The 15,471-nt window shown below is 38.3% G+C and overlaps 1 protein-coding gene across 8 annotated transcripts in view; it reads right to left on the bottom strand.

Moving 5' to 3' along the window:
- The window catches only part of CNKSR2 (connector enhancer of kinase suppressor of Ras 2), a 208,311-nt gene that overhangs the window by 155,857 nt on the left and 36,983 nt on the right, over positions 1-15,471 (bottom strand). For all 8 annotated transcript variants that reach the window (XM_064646764.1, XM_064646766.1, XM_064646765.1 and 5 more), the window contains exons 2-3: positions 14,842-15,005; positions 2,674-2,876 (exon numbers count right to left, since the gene is read on the bottom strand). In XM_064646764.1, the coding sequence (XP_064502834.1) occupies positions 2,674-2,876; positions 14,842-15,005 (367 nt within the window). The remainder of the gene's footprint in view (positions 1-2,673; positions 2,877-14,841; positions 15,006-15,471) is intronic.

Below are 15,471 nucleotides of genomic sequence, written 5' to 3'. Positions count from 1 at the left end.
GCAGAGACCTGGAACAAAGAGTGTCCTTGGACTGGTCCTGAAAGAGCCACAATGAAAGTGTGCAAATCACTCAGCAAATCACGACTCTCACAGTCCTTTCAATAATTGTGCCTGGCCTAACAAAGTCCTTTTAGATTGTAAGTTTCCCACAGAAACATCATAAAAAGAGAACTCACTAGAGTGACAAGTGAAGCACAGCCTGTATGGAGTCATCACTATTCCCAGCACATAAAAAACACATCATTGCATTTCTATGCAAGTTGGAGCTGCTGCAGGGGCCCCCTGGTGGTCTAGTGGTTAGGATGCGGTGCTCTCACCGCCGCGGCTCGGGTTCTATTCCCGGTCAGGGAACTTCCCCAGGCAGATGGAGCTCGTCAGCCCTGTAAGGCCATCCATTTAAGAGAAGGTCACTCTAAACAAACCTACATCCTGAGGACCTCACTGCCACCGTCTGAGCTCGCTCGGCCCGGGTAGATGAACCTCAGGATTAAAGGGTGGGCTCAGTTCAGCGCACACTGTGTCTCACCTAAAAAATCCACTGCGCAGGCTCAGAAGGGTAAAGACCTTTCCCAAATCTTCGTTCACGAAGACTGGCCATGATGTGATGTGGAGCTGCTGCAAGATGCTTTTTCCAGACATGACCTCAAAAACCACTGCATAGGGGCAGCCTAGTAGGGCTGTTACAATGGGGTGGACAACCCTAAGAGCCATTTCATTCCTCCTAATGGTTTGCTCCACCTTCTCAAACCCCAGAGATGGAACTGGTACTAGAAACCAACCGGAAAACTAAGATTTGCGGTCCAGATTTAATAGTAACAGTGAAAAATAAAAGTAAATCCATGTTCCTTACTTTAAATAATTATTTTTTTTAGATCTTTCTATCTCCCCCTAGTGACTCCAATACCTTTTTAGAAGGTATATAATAAGAAGAATCATTTTGATCTCCATATGTTCCCACTTCCTGAGAAAAATGCAGTCGTTGGCCTGCCTTCATTCTAACTTGGGGACTTCACGAAGAAGAAAGAGCAAACCTTACCAATATACCCAGCTGCTCATAAATCAGAAAAGTCTTAAAATGTTTCAGGAAACATTTGTTAGAACCAGGTGTCAAAACTACAAAGATCTTCAAAAGGAATTTCCTAGAAATCTGAAGCCTTATTTGGACACTAAAGACAGCATTGCTAAAAGCAGGCTACCACCAGGATTGCCCTCATTTTTAACTTCTTGGAACTCCTGGGTCTGATCAGCTATCATTTCAACTAAATGTAAAAGTACATGCAGTGCACAGACGTACAGTGACAGAACCTCAACTTTGTAACTAACAGTCTTTAATCACGGCCACAGTTCTAGTGAGAAAAGACAAGGTTATTTCTAAACAGAAAGAAGTGGCAAAAACTAATCTATCTATGCAAAAGAACACGTTCTTCTACTGTTCTTTCTGTTTTAAAGCCCAGAATGATATGCTGTTCTCTGCCAAAAATTATTTTTCAGGGAGAAAAAGTGAAACCTATGGGTATTCCAATTAATAACAAGTTAGAGACAGAGCTAAAAATATACTCCCGTTTCTTCAAGATTCAATACAAGACTGTTTCCATGAGATTGCATTAATTCTCTCTGAAAATTTAATGTTAAATATCTAAGCAGAAATGTAGGAGCAATCTTTGGGTACTCTGGGTTTGAAACTTGGGGAAAGGCTAGAAAGGGAGTAGAAAAGAAGGAGCAATGGTAGCTGCAATCTCCTGAACAAAACAAAGAGCTTGCAGTTCAGCTTAAGAAATGGAAAAGACTCATGCCTCACCTAAACCATTCATATGGAAATCATTTATGGGACAGAAGCCAGTTTTCCTCAGGAAAATGAAACACAAAACACACAGCAGTAAAACTAAATAATTCTGTTGGATTTTTAAAGTTACACAAAGCTCACGCTCTGAACAAAAATTCAGCTGTTGGTTACAATATAAGATACACCTTTAAATCAAGACAAACATTTTAATTTTGCTGATGAAAGTTCATTGTGATGCATTTTATAAAGACATACAGATGAATTAATTTCAACCACTTCAGGAGTTTCAATGATCATGTTAAATACTTCCATATTACTCCTGTTATAATTAGAAAAACATCACTACAAATGTAGCAAAGGGGAGCACTTAAGTCCTGATCTCAAATACTTCCTAGGTATCAGAGGTAAAAGTATAAGACAGTTCCTATTGCCTCTACAGTTTCAGAGGTATCTCACTGCCATTTAAAAAACCTAAAACACAACATGCCTGTTTTTACACACATACACTCTGAAACTATATATCGACACCTATGTAATAAAAAGTATGATTACAGTTTTGTGAACTTGATAGTATCAGAGCAATGAATCTGAGTTATGTGTGTCAAAGGGTTGTTCTATATTAATAAAAAATACATATATAACCTAAATATGTCATCCTGTTGATTTATTGTATTTCCAGATATGTGCAGGGTTATAGGGCATTTGGAGCTTTGTACTGAACTGCTATCTGAACTGCATGCTGACATAACAAAAAAAATTGGTACGAACATCTCCTCAGAATATGTAAATAAATTCTGCCTCCATTAATGTCTATGTTACATTTTGTAAAGTAGCTGGGGTTTGTGCATGTGCGTGATCTGGTTACCTGTGACACATTTGGGAGTTTTTACCTGTCCAACCAAGCCAGCAGACTTTTAGCAGCTCCAATCAGATCCACTACTGATGTCAGAAAATCATTCGGTAATTTGCGACTGGTCCTTCCATCATAGTGACCACTCCTCCTCCTCCCAGTGATGAAGTTCTGCAGATTTTTGGCAGATGCATTCAGTTTGTGAGAAAGGGTTTTTAGATTTTCTGTTTCCAAACCATAGTTCTGCATTAAAAAAAAAAAAAAAAGACCAATAAAATAAAGTCAGCATTACAGATGTAGAAGTACAGAAGGGAGTACCAAGAACACCAAGACTGCTCTTCTACATCAAAACTTAACCATTCCTAATAATTAAGGTAGAAATACACCCACTCAGTAGTTTTCAAATGTATAGCATGTTCTGTTTCTGAAGTGCATAAAAACAGAACAAAAGAAGAGCAAAATTATGAGTGATCTTTTAGCTCGTTTTAAGTGCACTGAGAAAAACATCTCAAAAAAGAAGAAAAAAAGCTAGTCTGGAAGATTGTTTCTCAAAGCAGTGCATCAGACTCAGTAAAACACAGAATCATAGAACAGTTTGGGTTGAAAAGGACCTTAAAGATCATCTAGTTCCACCCCCCATTCTACAGGTAGGGACACCTTTCACTAGACCAGGTTGCTCAGAGCCCCATCTAAGTTGACCTTGATCAGATGGTTCACTCAGTAGATATGATGGTTAGGGATCAGTCCCCATATCCTTACTTAGAATAATTCCTAAGATCACACTTGGCATGAGGGCTTGCAACTAGCAAAAGCATGCAGTGTGGACACAGTGTGACACTAAATTGTTTTTGTTGGTTTCAGAGATGGAAGTACATTCAGTACCTCATTTTTATTCTTTCTGTCACTAAAGGACCATCAGAATCACAGATCAGAGAACACAACACTGTCCTGCTCAACCTCTGTGTTGCCCATCTAAAGTCAAATTCTAAACTTTGTTTCCATTTAAGAGACAATTTCTTAAATTAAGTTCCTCAGCTGTGCAGCAGAGACATAATTATCCAGAAATATTAACAAATAGTACTTGGAAATCCTTCAAAAGTACAAATGTTACCAAACAGCACTAGAGAATACCCTGATTTAATGTTCAATTACAATATAATATAGTAGGATTCGTGATTTGTTATTTCTATAATAGATTTGTTTTCCTCACTCATGCAAAGAGTAATACAGTTATTACAAAAGAGGTCTTATTTTGCCTTTGCAAAGGAATAAGCAATTGCACAGACTTGAGCTTAGTATTACTCTAGAGAATTATGGAATTCTGAAGGTGCTCCTCACTTTAACCACATCACAGGGTGATAACATGGGGTGCTGACAACTTGTTCAGTTGACAGTGTAAAAGGTTATTTACTATGGAAGATGGACCATTTCCTACCACAAATAATGATGAATTAGGATGCCCAAAGCTCCTCAGACGCACACAGAAAAATCTACTTCTGAATGACACTCCGTGTCCTCCCCAGCTCTCCTCCTATGCCCCCAGTTTGGTCTCCATACTAATCTGTCCACAAGAAGAGATGGGAGAAGAGATAAACTTGCCAATGCTAATTTAAGACTGCTGAAGCTTACTCACCTCTTTTCTATAAGAATTGGGCAGGTGGTGAGGTGGTGATTGTTTACAGCAGTTGTCAGGCTCCTAATCCAAACCATCTATTAAATGAATTTAATCCTCTTTAATGACACAGGCTGCAGGAACATTATACAGAAGCTAGTCTTGGTGAGCCCCCAGCCCTCCCACAACATCCACTCCCAAGCCAATGAGAGATCATCACAGCAGGGAGAGACTACAGTACAGGGCTTGTCTGCCATCTCCCAGCCAGCTCCTTGTGCCTGTAAACCAAACACACTTTGTGAGGGAGCTGCTAAAACAACCACCATCTTTTGGAAGCAGAGGATGCACTGTGGAATTCAGCCTAAGGGAGCAGTGACCACACACTAAGGTGCTTTAAAAACCACTACTGGAACTTCTGTGAACATCCCTGTTTTGAGCAAGGAAGGCTTTGCAGGCATGTTTCTCAACTGCACAGTTTCTGCACAGGCACTGTCCTCTTCTACCACACTTGGTTCCCAATTAGACAAATTGTATGTTTGGGCAGCAACATTTCTACCATGTAAATATTCAAGAGCAATTATACAACAGATAAAATTAGGTTATAAATAAAAAATTACAAGATGAAAACAATTAATTGGGATTGAAAAGTAAAACATACTTTATTATGCAGCTAAATGGCTCATAACTAATAACTTATTAAATCAGTCTGAAGTAAAGGGATAAACATCAGATAAAAATAAGTCTGTTTTCTTCTGCAGTTTTCTGTGGTTGCTCTGGTTGAGGGAGCCTGAAGGAGACAGAGGAGTGGGTATGAGTAAGTTTGAAAAAAACAGCAGATTTATCCTTACTTCATTCTGCTTCTTGAGCATCTAGCTCATTTTGGCAAAATTAATGGGGGAAGAAACAAATAAAAGATATCCTGGATGAATGATAAGTTGCCAAAAATGTCTTACAGATCAGGCAAACCAAAACTCCACCACAAGTGAGCCCCACCCCACGCAACATGACACTCACATCCTTCGAAGTGAAGTGGTAAGACCACAAACTGCAGGCTGGACACAGGGCTTCTATGGGGCTGCCTTCTGTCCAACACACTGAAATGCTGAATTTCTTAATTCAGGGGTATGTTTCTAAGAAGCTGAGTGTGATTATACAAATATAAAGCCAAGGCGGGGGTGTGCATGGGGAAAGAAATGGGTGAGCCCAAGCCCCTGCTTGCCTCGCCAGACACGCCCCACATAGGGCCCATGGCTGGGGGAGGCACAGGCTGGATCACAATGCTCCTCAATAACCCCAAATTATTTAACTATGTCTTTTGCCATCCCCCACTTTGTCACCGTGTACCTCATCTGCTCAGACAGGCGGGTGCTGGTTCCCAGCCTGCGCTGGAGTGACATGTCCACCCCAACGGGAGCCTTGGCAGGCAGCATGCACACAGACCTCCAGTCCCACCAGAAAGTAAAGCACCAGCAAAACAGAAAACCTGCAATATTGAACACTGCAGACCAAGCAAAGCAACATTCAAATTACTTTATACATGAGGAAAACAGGCTGCCTTCATGTATAGGCTTCTTTAGAAAATCAGCTCCTACAAAAGCTTAGTGGCTTCTTGTTATCACCTAAGTGATGGCCACCCATAGCCACACTCTTTTTCATATTGTTTTTTCACCATCAGATAAGAGGAAAGGAAGAGGCAGTGTTAAGATACAAAGCCTATTTTCACATATATTCATCAAATGTCTATGTGTGTGTTCTTTAACATAAAAACTCAGCCTAAGCTACATATAAAATTTAGTCTTACATAAGGATGGCACTGACGTTGGTAAAGCGTCCACCTGTAATATGAGACAGAGAAAGCCAGAGATTGAAAATACAGAGATAAATTTCAGGCAGAATATATTTTGGGGCAGCTGTGTTTATTGAAGCCTTCTAGTAAAAGGATCCTAAAACATCAGCCAAGCTAACAAAATCCCCACTTTGTTTATCACTAATATTTCTGGCCCACATTAAAAGAGTCACATGTTGTGAAAAAAGACTGCTTAAATAAAAACTGCCAAGTGTAATAACACTTATATGTGATAATATACTATTAACAATATGGTTTTCTTAGAAATGCACTGCGTTTATTTTCAAGTACCGTAAGAAGATAATTGCAGGCAAAGGAGACAGTTCTTCGTTTTCCCCTAGTCTGCATTTAGCCAGCACTAACACAAGTTATGCTTTCACTAACCAAAATAAATTCACAGTCACTGAAAGAATCACAAAGAAATCTCTGCATGCTTGTAGAGATTATGAGAAGGGATGCAAGTCTACACATCCGCTTTCTCAACGAGAGGCCAAAGGGCAAGAGTTTTTTCAGACACCCTGCCTCAACAGAAATGGCTCTAATGCAATCTCTTCTGGCAATCATAAAACAAGAACTTGATGAATCTAAGCTACACAGAGTAATAGCTTGTCAGCAGGTGTTCCAACTAAAGGTGGTGGGAGCTATTAATAGACATCTTACCTGCTAATTACTTTTCTGTGGCTTCACATGACAGTGTGAGTGATGAATTGTAGCTCTTTTCTTCACATGCTGACAAGCAGCAGCTCTAATCACCACTGATGAGTTTTGCTCAGTTTTTTTGTGAGAAGAGTCAGCCTAGTCCCCCTGCCAGCCCATCTTTGCATCAGCACCACATGGGTAGGAAGAGAGTTTAGTAATCCCATGGGGAAGTAAAGCGAAATTAGCTTTACTTGGATTAGCTTGATGAATGTTCATTAGTTGTGTTCCCTGCTTCCCTCAATGAAAATAAAAGAAATTAGTAATAATAAAAGAATCAGACCTCATTTCATCTCTTTCCCATGTTAAATTCACTTGACTTGCTGGTGTGGAAGTGTGTCTGACACTGTCAGCAAAGCTTAAAAAGTAAAGTGTTCCTAACTCATACAGCGCTATCTCTGCTGGCTCAGACAGAGTGTCTAGAAGCTGTCAAGACCTTTAGTTTTAGGGTATTTTTATACTGCCCATTGCAAGAGCAAAGACGTCTCAGTTAACAAAAAAGGTCAAGCTCAGATCTAAACACACTGCAAAATGCAATACAGACATAGCCACAGTCCCATTAACAAATCCAGAAATCTCCTAGAAGAGGAGTCTCCATCACAACTTTTATGCAGCCATGAATACCTATATGTCACCAAGCACATACATCACATCAAGTTCAGTGATACTGTTTGGCTCCTACAAATACTCCAAGACAGAGAAATGAGTATGTGGTCCCACTGCCTACCTCCCTAAATCACTATTTCTTCTCCTCAGCCCAGAAAGCTGTGAAACCAGTGGAGAAAAAGGCATGCAGTGACCAGTGCTAACTCTTACTGAAGAGACACAAGATGGGAACTGAAAATACTACTGCTAGCAGTGGTGCTTGGAGGCAAAAAGAAAATAAAAACAGCATCTTCACCAGCCAGGCAGAGCAAATAGCAGTGCTCACATCAATTAATTTCTACTGCCTGTATAAATTGGAGAAGGTAAAGGTTATTTTTTGTTTGGTAAATGTCTGCCATCACACACACAAACACTGTATTTTAAAGAAGGAAAAAAAATGGCAACCTTTTAAGAAGACAAATTTTATAGTCTAGATGGCTGTATTGAGTAATAAATTATGTGTAAAAAAGTGCAACTCCTCAATTATATTTGATATCTCTCAGTAACATGGATAACTGTCACAAAGATGTAATAATAAGTTTTCTTTCTTATGCAATAAAAAGGCTTTTTCCACTTATTCACAGGCTGAACACAGGAGTTTTAGGCAAGAATATCATATGGCCACTAAGAAATTTACCTAAAATCACCTCAGGTTAGCTTAATTCTGCTCCTCACTATTTTTCAATGCTTTCATCTTCCATATTTATTTCTTGAGTATCATTTCTTTGCTTTTAACCAAACAGCCTGGAAACAGTAAAGTTCACGGAATCCTCATTTCTCAGGAAGCCTAAGGAAAATTCTAAAGGAATCATCAAAACAGCATCACATGATACCACAGCACATGGCAGCCACTTCAAAACCACACCTTAAAATTTGTGGCAGACAAAAATTCATCAAGAAAAGTTCCAAACTTCGTCTCCAAAGTTGTTTTTAAAAATGAAAAAAAATGCATTTGAACCTCGTTCTCCAAAACATTTGGCTGAACACATCCCACAAACTGAGGCAGATAGCTTACCAGCTTAAAGCTGCTAGCAACTGATATCACAGCTTGTCATATGGAAGGTGCCTTATGTAACTTTATACCTCATCAGATCTGCCTACAACATATATTTCTAACGGCCCTTCTTCCAGCGTCACAAAATGCCAGTACTAAGGTTATCTCTCCTTCAAATAGCACTGACATATGGGGTAATTTAGAAGTGCACAACACATGATCCTAACACATTTGTTTCATAAACACAGAATAAGTAGATAAGAACAAAAACCCAGATAGCTCAAGTATCATTTACTGCAATTATTAAACATACACTGATTAAAAGGCAAACGGTTTCAAAGAGTATAAATATTTGCCCTAAATGTTTACAGTCAGAAAAAAAACTCAGGTGCATGATACTTATAGCCCTGCAGAACCTTGGAAAGATTCACAATCATCATCATTAACCCCTTTCTTGAAAAATGCCCTTCTTTTTCTACAGCACAATCAAGCAACACATCATAAAGCCAAGCCCTGGTCACGCTTTGTAGCACTAATAGAGCAATTATATAAACCATTCTTCTTACTCTTATTCAATCAACAGACTCTGAAACACCAAGTGCTCATTACTTTTTTGTTTTTCTACTTTCTCATGTAATTTTGTCCTTAGTCAGTCAAGTGCTCTTACTTCTCCACAATTGAAACTACTAGTTACATATTCAGCTATATGCATTTCACAAAGTCTTAAACAGTTAACCAGCAGTTTAAAATATTTCTTTAAAAAAAGGAATTAAGTAGTTGTTATGAACACACTACTTCTTTAAAACATTTTACAATGTAACAGCTCTTTTCCTTCAGTCTGCTTTTAACTAGGTGGTTAGATTTTTATAAAGGCTCCCTTCCAACCCAAACCATGCTATAAGTCTATGAATAAGGGCATGTATTTTGTAGTCACCCAAACCTTCAAAGATGCCAAAGAAATATAAAACAATTAAGAAAAGTATCTAGGATCCATAACTGATTCTTGAGACTGATGAGAGGCAGGACGTTCACCCTTAGCACACAGACAGATTCACTCTTTGGCAAACCACAGGGTTTACTGCATTTCGACGTAAAAGATCTGCTAACGCATTTTTAATGTGATCTATGAGCTATCAGAAACCCTTTAATTCCTTAGCTTTATTGATAGAAACCCTTTAATTCCTTAGCTTTATTGATCTGGTCATGGACTTCAATGTTTTCCTTCTCTGCAGTTAAGCCAGCTCAGGCTGAAGACAGGAAGGCATATGATATATAAGCAGAACTTTAACTTGCAAAGGGCAACAATGAAAAGGGTAAGTAATTTTTCTGCTATGAGCAGGCAGAATATTAACACTAAATCCAAACTCCAGTACATACAAATCTCCATTCTGAAATGAAGTCTTTCTCATTTAGCACTATGATGATTAAGTCTAATAGTCACTGTTACTGACAAAAGTAGCTTTCAGACCTGACTAGTGATAAGTGCAAAGGAAAAGATTTCTGTGTGAGAAATGGCAGGAAGATGAAATTAAGATAAAAGGCATAATTCTTAAGAGAAATCAAATCATTCATGGGTAAAGTAGGTCTATTTTTTACATTCATTTGCATATAAATGTTTTGTGTTAGTGGTAAATTATAAGTAATTTCATGCTGTTAGTGCACACCAATGTTTTCTCTGCCAAATAATAATGCTATTTCATCTGCTGCAATCTTCTAGTTTTACAGATTCAAATATACAGTGTATAATAAATTCCTGTGCAGCCATAGCAGATTTAAATAACTAGCATGAAACTAGTACTGAAACCAATATGCTGTATAAAGCAAAAAAACTGTTTTACTTTATTGTTTAACCAAACTCTATTCTACACAAATGCAGATTCCCTGAAGAAGTATTTTGCAAATTCACAGGGACTTAAAAAGTTCTTTGCTTATGGAAAACTTCAAAGCATCAAAAAATTATTTGTGAAGTTTTTGAAATATTTTTATCTTTCCAGAACAAAATATCTTCCATTTTTAAGGTTTCTGTTTAAAAAATATTTGAATATGTTCAGAATTAAATGAATCTAATTTAATCTTCATGTAAACGAAATGAACAAGGTATTTTGGAGAAGCAAATAAAAAAAAAAAAGAATCCTCATGCATTAAGGCATTGTGGTGATATGTTAGATAAACTAGATCATTTTCTTAGAGATTAAAGAAGCAATGTTTGGCTGTGCAGTCTTCAGTCTTTGTATTCTCCAAGCAGTGAGGCAAAGCACAGTGTTGTCAGGGAAAAATATGATACCAAGTAAACATAAAATTTAGAGTCTGGACACTCAGCAAAATATGGTCATACCCAGTTTTGATAAATAAAAATCTATCTCCTGACAAACAGATGATAGTAAAATAATTATGTGCATTTCTCTGCTTTCTGCAGCCCCGTGAGGTACAGCAGCAGATACAAGACCTCCAGATTCACTCCAAACCTGAACATTGATATATAGTGATCTGATGGCATTATCTAAGTAATCCGTTCTTCATTATGCATTTCTCTTTTTGTAAGCAGCATCCCCATCTTTCCTTAATTTACGTTCTGTTGGCATTGTTTATTCACATCCAGTTTTTAAAGCAACCGTCAAGGAAACAAGGCTCATCACATTTTATTTGTGGATGAAGGTCTGCTACACTGTTGTTTGTTTACTGATGAAATGTAAAGCAGTCTAAGACCAGCTTCACTGTCACACACATACTGAAAAGGATCATGCTGAAGCTAAAATCTGAATGGTAATTGTAAGAACTGATGAACAACTGTATGTTTTATAACCTGGGAGTAGTCTGAAGAGAAAATACTGTGGTACCTAACTCAGTACACTTTTTCCTGTATCTCTAGAGCTGGACATGCAGTTTCTTAGTTTACCATTTTCAACCAATTTTGAGATGTCAATTATTTTGGGGGATTTTGTGAGTATGAATAACAATGGACGTCCACATGAAGGACAAATGTACCTGTTGATGCCACCAGTGCAATCTCAGCTGCATGTTCCAGTTTAAACAGAAAGGGAAGAACAAGAGACATGTCTTGCGAGAAATAAAATAACTCTGTGTGGGCATATATCCATCATGGTGGTTTCTCACTGATTGAAAACCATGCAACAAACTCTTAGCAGCAACAAAATACCATCACAGACCTCACTACTTCTTTCTTTTAAGCACGAAGAACATTTCATTTATCTTGCCCTTTCTGACATATGGATTTTATAAAACACAAAGCTGCACCAAGGCATGATAACCTATTGAACGTGCTCCCAACTTCAGAGAGAGGTGGAAGACAGGAGAGAGGAAAGCGACAGACCCCATTAATTAGATTCAGCATGTTCAGCTTCAGTGAGGTTATGTGGTATGCACACCCCCACCATTATCAGCAAGCATGACCTGTAACAGCAGTAGCAGCTGGGCAAAAACATTATTCCCCCTTCTCCGAAGCACCACAGGAAAAGAACACCTGTGAATCTCACCCCCTGAATGCTTGCTCTCTTGTCAAGAGCACAGTATGGCAGGCTGGCAGCCAAGAGAGACTCTACTAAAGATGGATAGCACAGGCCACCGCTTGTCCTCTGTTCAGCTAACGAACACTGGAGGATCCATTTGTTGCAAGTGCTTATGACAGGAGGGGGATAGTGTGAGAGACCACAGCCACCCACCCACCTTCTGTCAAAACCCAGTAAAGAACATCCTTTAAATAGTGCTATCAATCATAACTGGTTCTCAGCAATTATTGTGGCAAACAGTTTGTTTAGCACTGTTCAGTAGCCTCCATTTGGGTTAAGGAGGTCCCATGCTCTCTCCAAACCAGTCAGATATGCTTGTTCAGGCTCTCCACTTTCCCCCAGGAAGAAAATGTTGCCCCATGAACTGCCGACATGTGACATAAGGCAGCTGGTTTGCCACTTGCCATGTCCACAGCTGACAGGGTAGAAAACACAAGTAGAAGTTTACCCTTGAAAAATGCTGGGAAGGGGGTCAGGAATAAACCCCATCAGTTATCAACATTGTAGAAGCTTTCCTAAGTGAGAGCAACTCTGCACTGGTAAGTCTGCACTGCAGAGTGGGAACATAGATGAATAGTGGGAGGTGGTTCTGTCCACTCAGTTGTCCCTGATGCCAAAAATCATTTAGGTGGTCACTCTCTAACTCAGAGAGAATGGGGAGGAGAAGCAGAAGTAACAATCCTCTTGTTTTTTAATAATTACTTTCACATCAATCAGGGATTATGCTTGCAAGGCAAAATTAACTTTACTATTTCTACCCCCTCATCTCCAGCATCCAAACAGATGTAAACTCACTTGGATCATACATTTGTAACTCATGCTAAATTCTGTCATGAAACCTCTGTCAAACTCCAGTGAAACAGAAAAAAAATAACCAGATCATTAAAAAAGCCTTAGCATAGTGGCTACCTGCACAAGAAGTTATCCTAGACTGGAGAGTCACAGGCTTAATATTCTCCTGAACAATTACTCTAATCTAACATTAGAGTCAAATCGGAAGAATAGGCAAGCCCTAACCAGGACAGATACTTACTGATGCGATAAAAAAAAAAAAGCCTGTAAGTATAAGACCAGTACAGCCAAAAGGATTGCCTCTGAATTAAATTTTCTAAGAGGTTTATCTGATTGGTGAACAATAAATTCAAATTAAGTCCCCTAAAATCAATATCACAATCACATTTTGTATCCCCGAGGAGCTATCAGGAGCCAATTGTGAGACTGCAAAAACCTCAGCTTAAATTAGAAGATGTGATCTGAACACATGCTATTGTGTTTCAGTGATCAAGTTTTCTTTAAGACAAACTCAGAAAAACAGAAAACACTATATGTGCAACAAGGACCAGGAAGGAGAGACTTGCTGGATGCATTAAGGATGCAGTGTTAGCCTTTGCTACAACTTCCTTATTTTATATTCAGCTTAGTTCCATACACTTTTGCCTAAGATAAGGGAGCTACAAAGACAAGTCTTCTTTGTTTGTTTAAAGATAACATCTGTAATTACATACCAAGGAAAAAAGAAATTTCAGCTAATAAACAAGAGGGTTTTTTTCTGTAAAAATACTTTATTATTCAAAGAACTACAATCTGTCTGTCTTGTGTGACTGGGAAAAATGGTCATCAGTGTTCACCCTAACTTATGCTTTATCTATCTCAGTTAATTAAAGTATTTATTAAGTTTATTAAAGTTTTCTGTTGCATTGTCTGATGAGAAAAGTACTATGTGAATAACTCTCTTTATGTTCCCTTCTATATCAGTAGCATTTTTTATAAGATTTCAACTTCTTCATTATTTAAAAAACAAATTAATGAGTTAATTTATTGCACTAAACCACATTGCAACGTTATTAGAAACACTATCCTAAAGAGAATCAAGTTTAAAGTCAAATGTCTTCCCTTATGAAAAAGCTTTCCCCCTTTTTTTACTTTATTTTTGTATTTTTTATTTTTTTTTCACTCTCTCCTTTCATTACCCCTCACGTCCATCTTCCAAAGATGCAATAACAGGGTATTCAAAAAAGCTGCTCCATATGGAGAACCCACAAGCCTTTCTGAAGAGCCTTTTATCCTACCATCTTTGATTGCCTCTACCCAGATTCAGCTTTCTAAAAGCTCCTTCTGAGGCTTGAAAAAGTAGTGTGCATTAAAAATCCACAAAACACCACTTCAGGCAGTCAAGTACTTCTTAACAGGGCTGTTCACAATCCTTCCTACAGCAGAGAATCCATACAGTGTGCCCAATTTATCACTAATCTTTACAGGCACATACTAGAAGTTCATAAGAACAGAGAAGTCAGCACCACACCTCTCACCAAGCAGATAATCCCAGTTATGCATGACATGATCTGACTGAAAAGACCATTACCAAAATCCCTCTGTATGCTCCATCAAAAATTTATGTATTATTTACACATAAGCTAATTATTTCAGTATTTAATACTTTCTACTGTGAAATACAAGCAGCTATGTTTCATCAAGCTCAAATAATCATCTAAAACATAATTTGCATGAAAGGATCAGTGAAAAATGACATGGTTAATATCAGAACATTTTTTTTGTAAAGGGCAACCAGAACTCAATTACTTCATTCACTGTTTTACATTCCAAATCAAACCCAGATTAGTTTGTTTGTGATTTCAGATAAACTTTCATTCTAGAAAGACATATATGAAAGCCTTAAATCTCTAATGCCAATTTATTTAACAAATATCATCCTATCAATAGATTTTGCTCTTTATCTTGCACTGGTTTAAAATGCTAAACTTGTTTGTCCATTACATGTCAGGAGTTTCTTGAACTACTTAGATAGTCTTTAGTACTAGCAATTTGAATAGCAAAGTGTGATATGCAAACACCGTTCACTCCTCCCCACTTTGCCCCAAGAAGTTTACCAGTGCGCAGAGCAAGTCTACTGCTTCCAAGATAAGCTCCTGATGGCCAATTCGTGTGACTCCAAGATCTTCCAGTTCTTGATGAGTAATTCGTAGCAGCTGGTCGCCACTAATCTTTTCCCTCTCAAAGTTCTTTATGTATTGCTGTAGACAATCATCAAGACCTGCAACAAAAGGACAGGAGAAGACAGAACTTAGCAACATTTTGTACTGCCATAGGAACTAAAAATAGGCTGGAACCAAAAATCAAGCCAACAGAGGATACTTGTCCTATCTTCAAGAGAAATATTTTAACATTTAAAAAAAATTTATATTGCCCAGAAATCGTAAGATTTGGAAAGCAATGACAGCTATAGTTTTTTCACCTGTGGACAATACTCCTGAACCCCAAACAAAGCCCTGAATTCTTGTAGTGTACTGTGCTATGAATGTCAGTCTGGCAGCCCCTAATAATAAGTACGTTAGCAATGCCTCCATCACATCTGGAAGGGGAGAGGAGAAGAGGCAACAACGGAAGGGAGGAAGACATGTATCCTACCCAGTGCAGCGTATCAACACGTTATTGATTATTACAGCACTGTAGAAGACTGAAAACAATAGAAAACTTCTGTGCAAGAGACAAACTTTAAC

This window comes from Pseudopipra pipra, chromosome 2 (assembly GCF_036250125.1).
Source record: "Pseudopipra pipra isolate bDixPip1 chromosome 2, bDixPip1.hap1, whole genome shotgun sequence".
Taxonomy (NCBI): Eukaryota; Metazoa; Chordata; class Aves; order Passeriformes; family Pipridae; genus Pseudopipra; species Pseudopipra pipra.
Note: the sequence above shows the minus strand (reverse complement) of the source record. Positions and strands in the feature narration are given on the sequence as shown.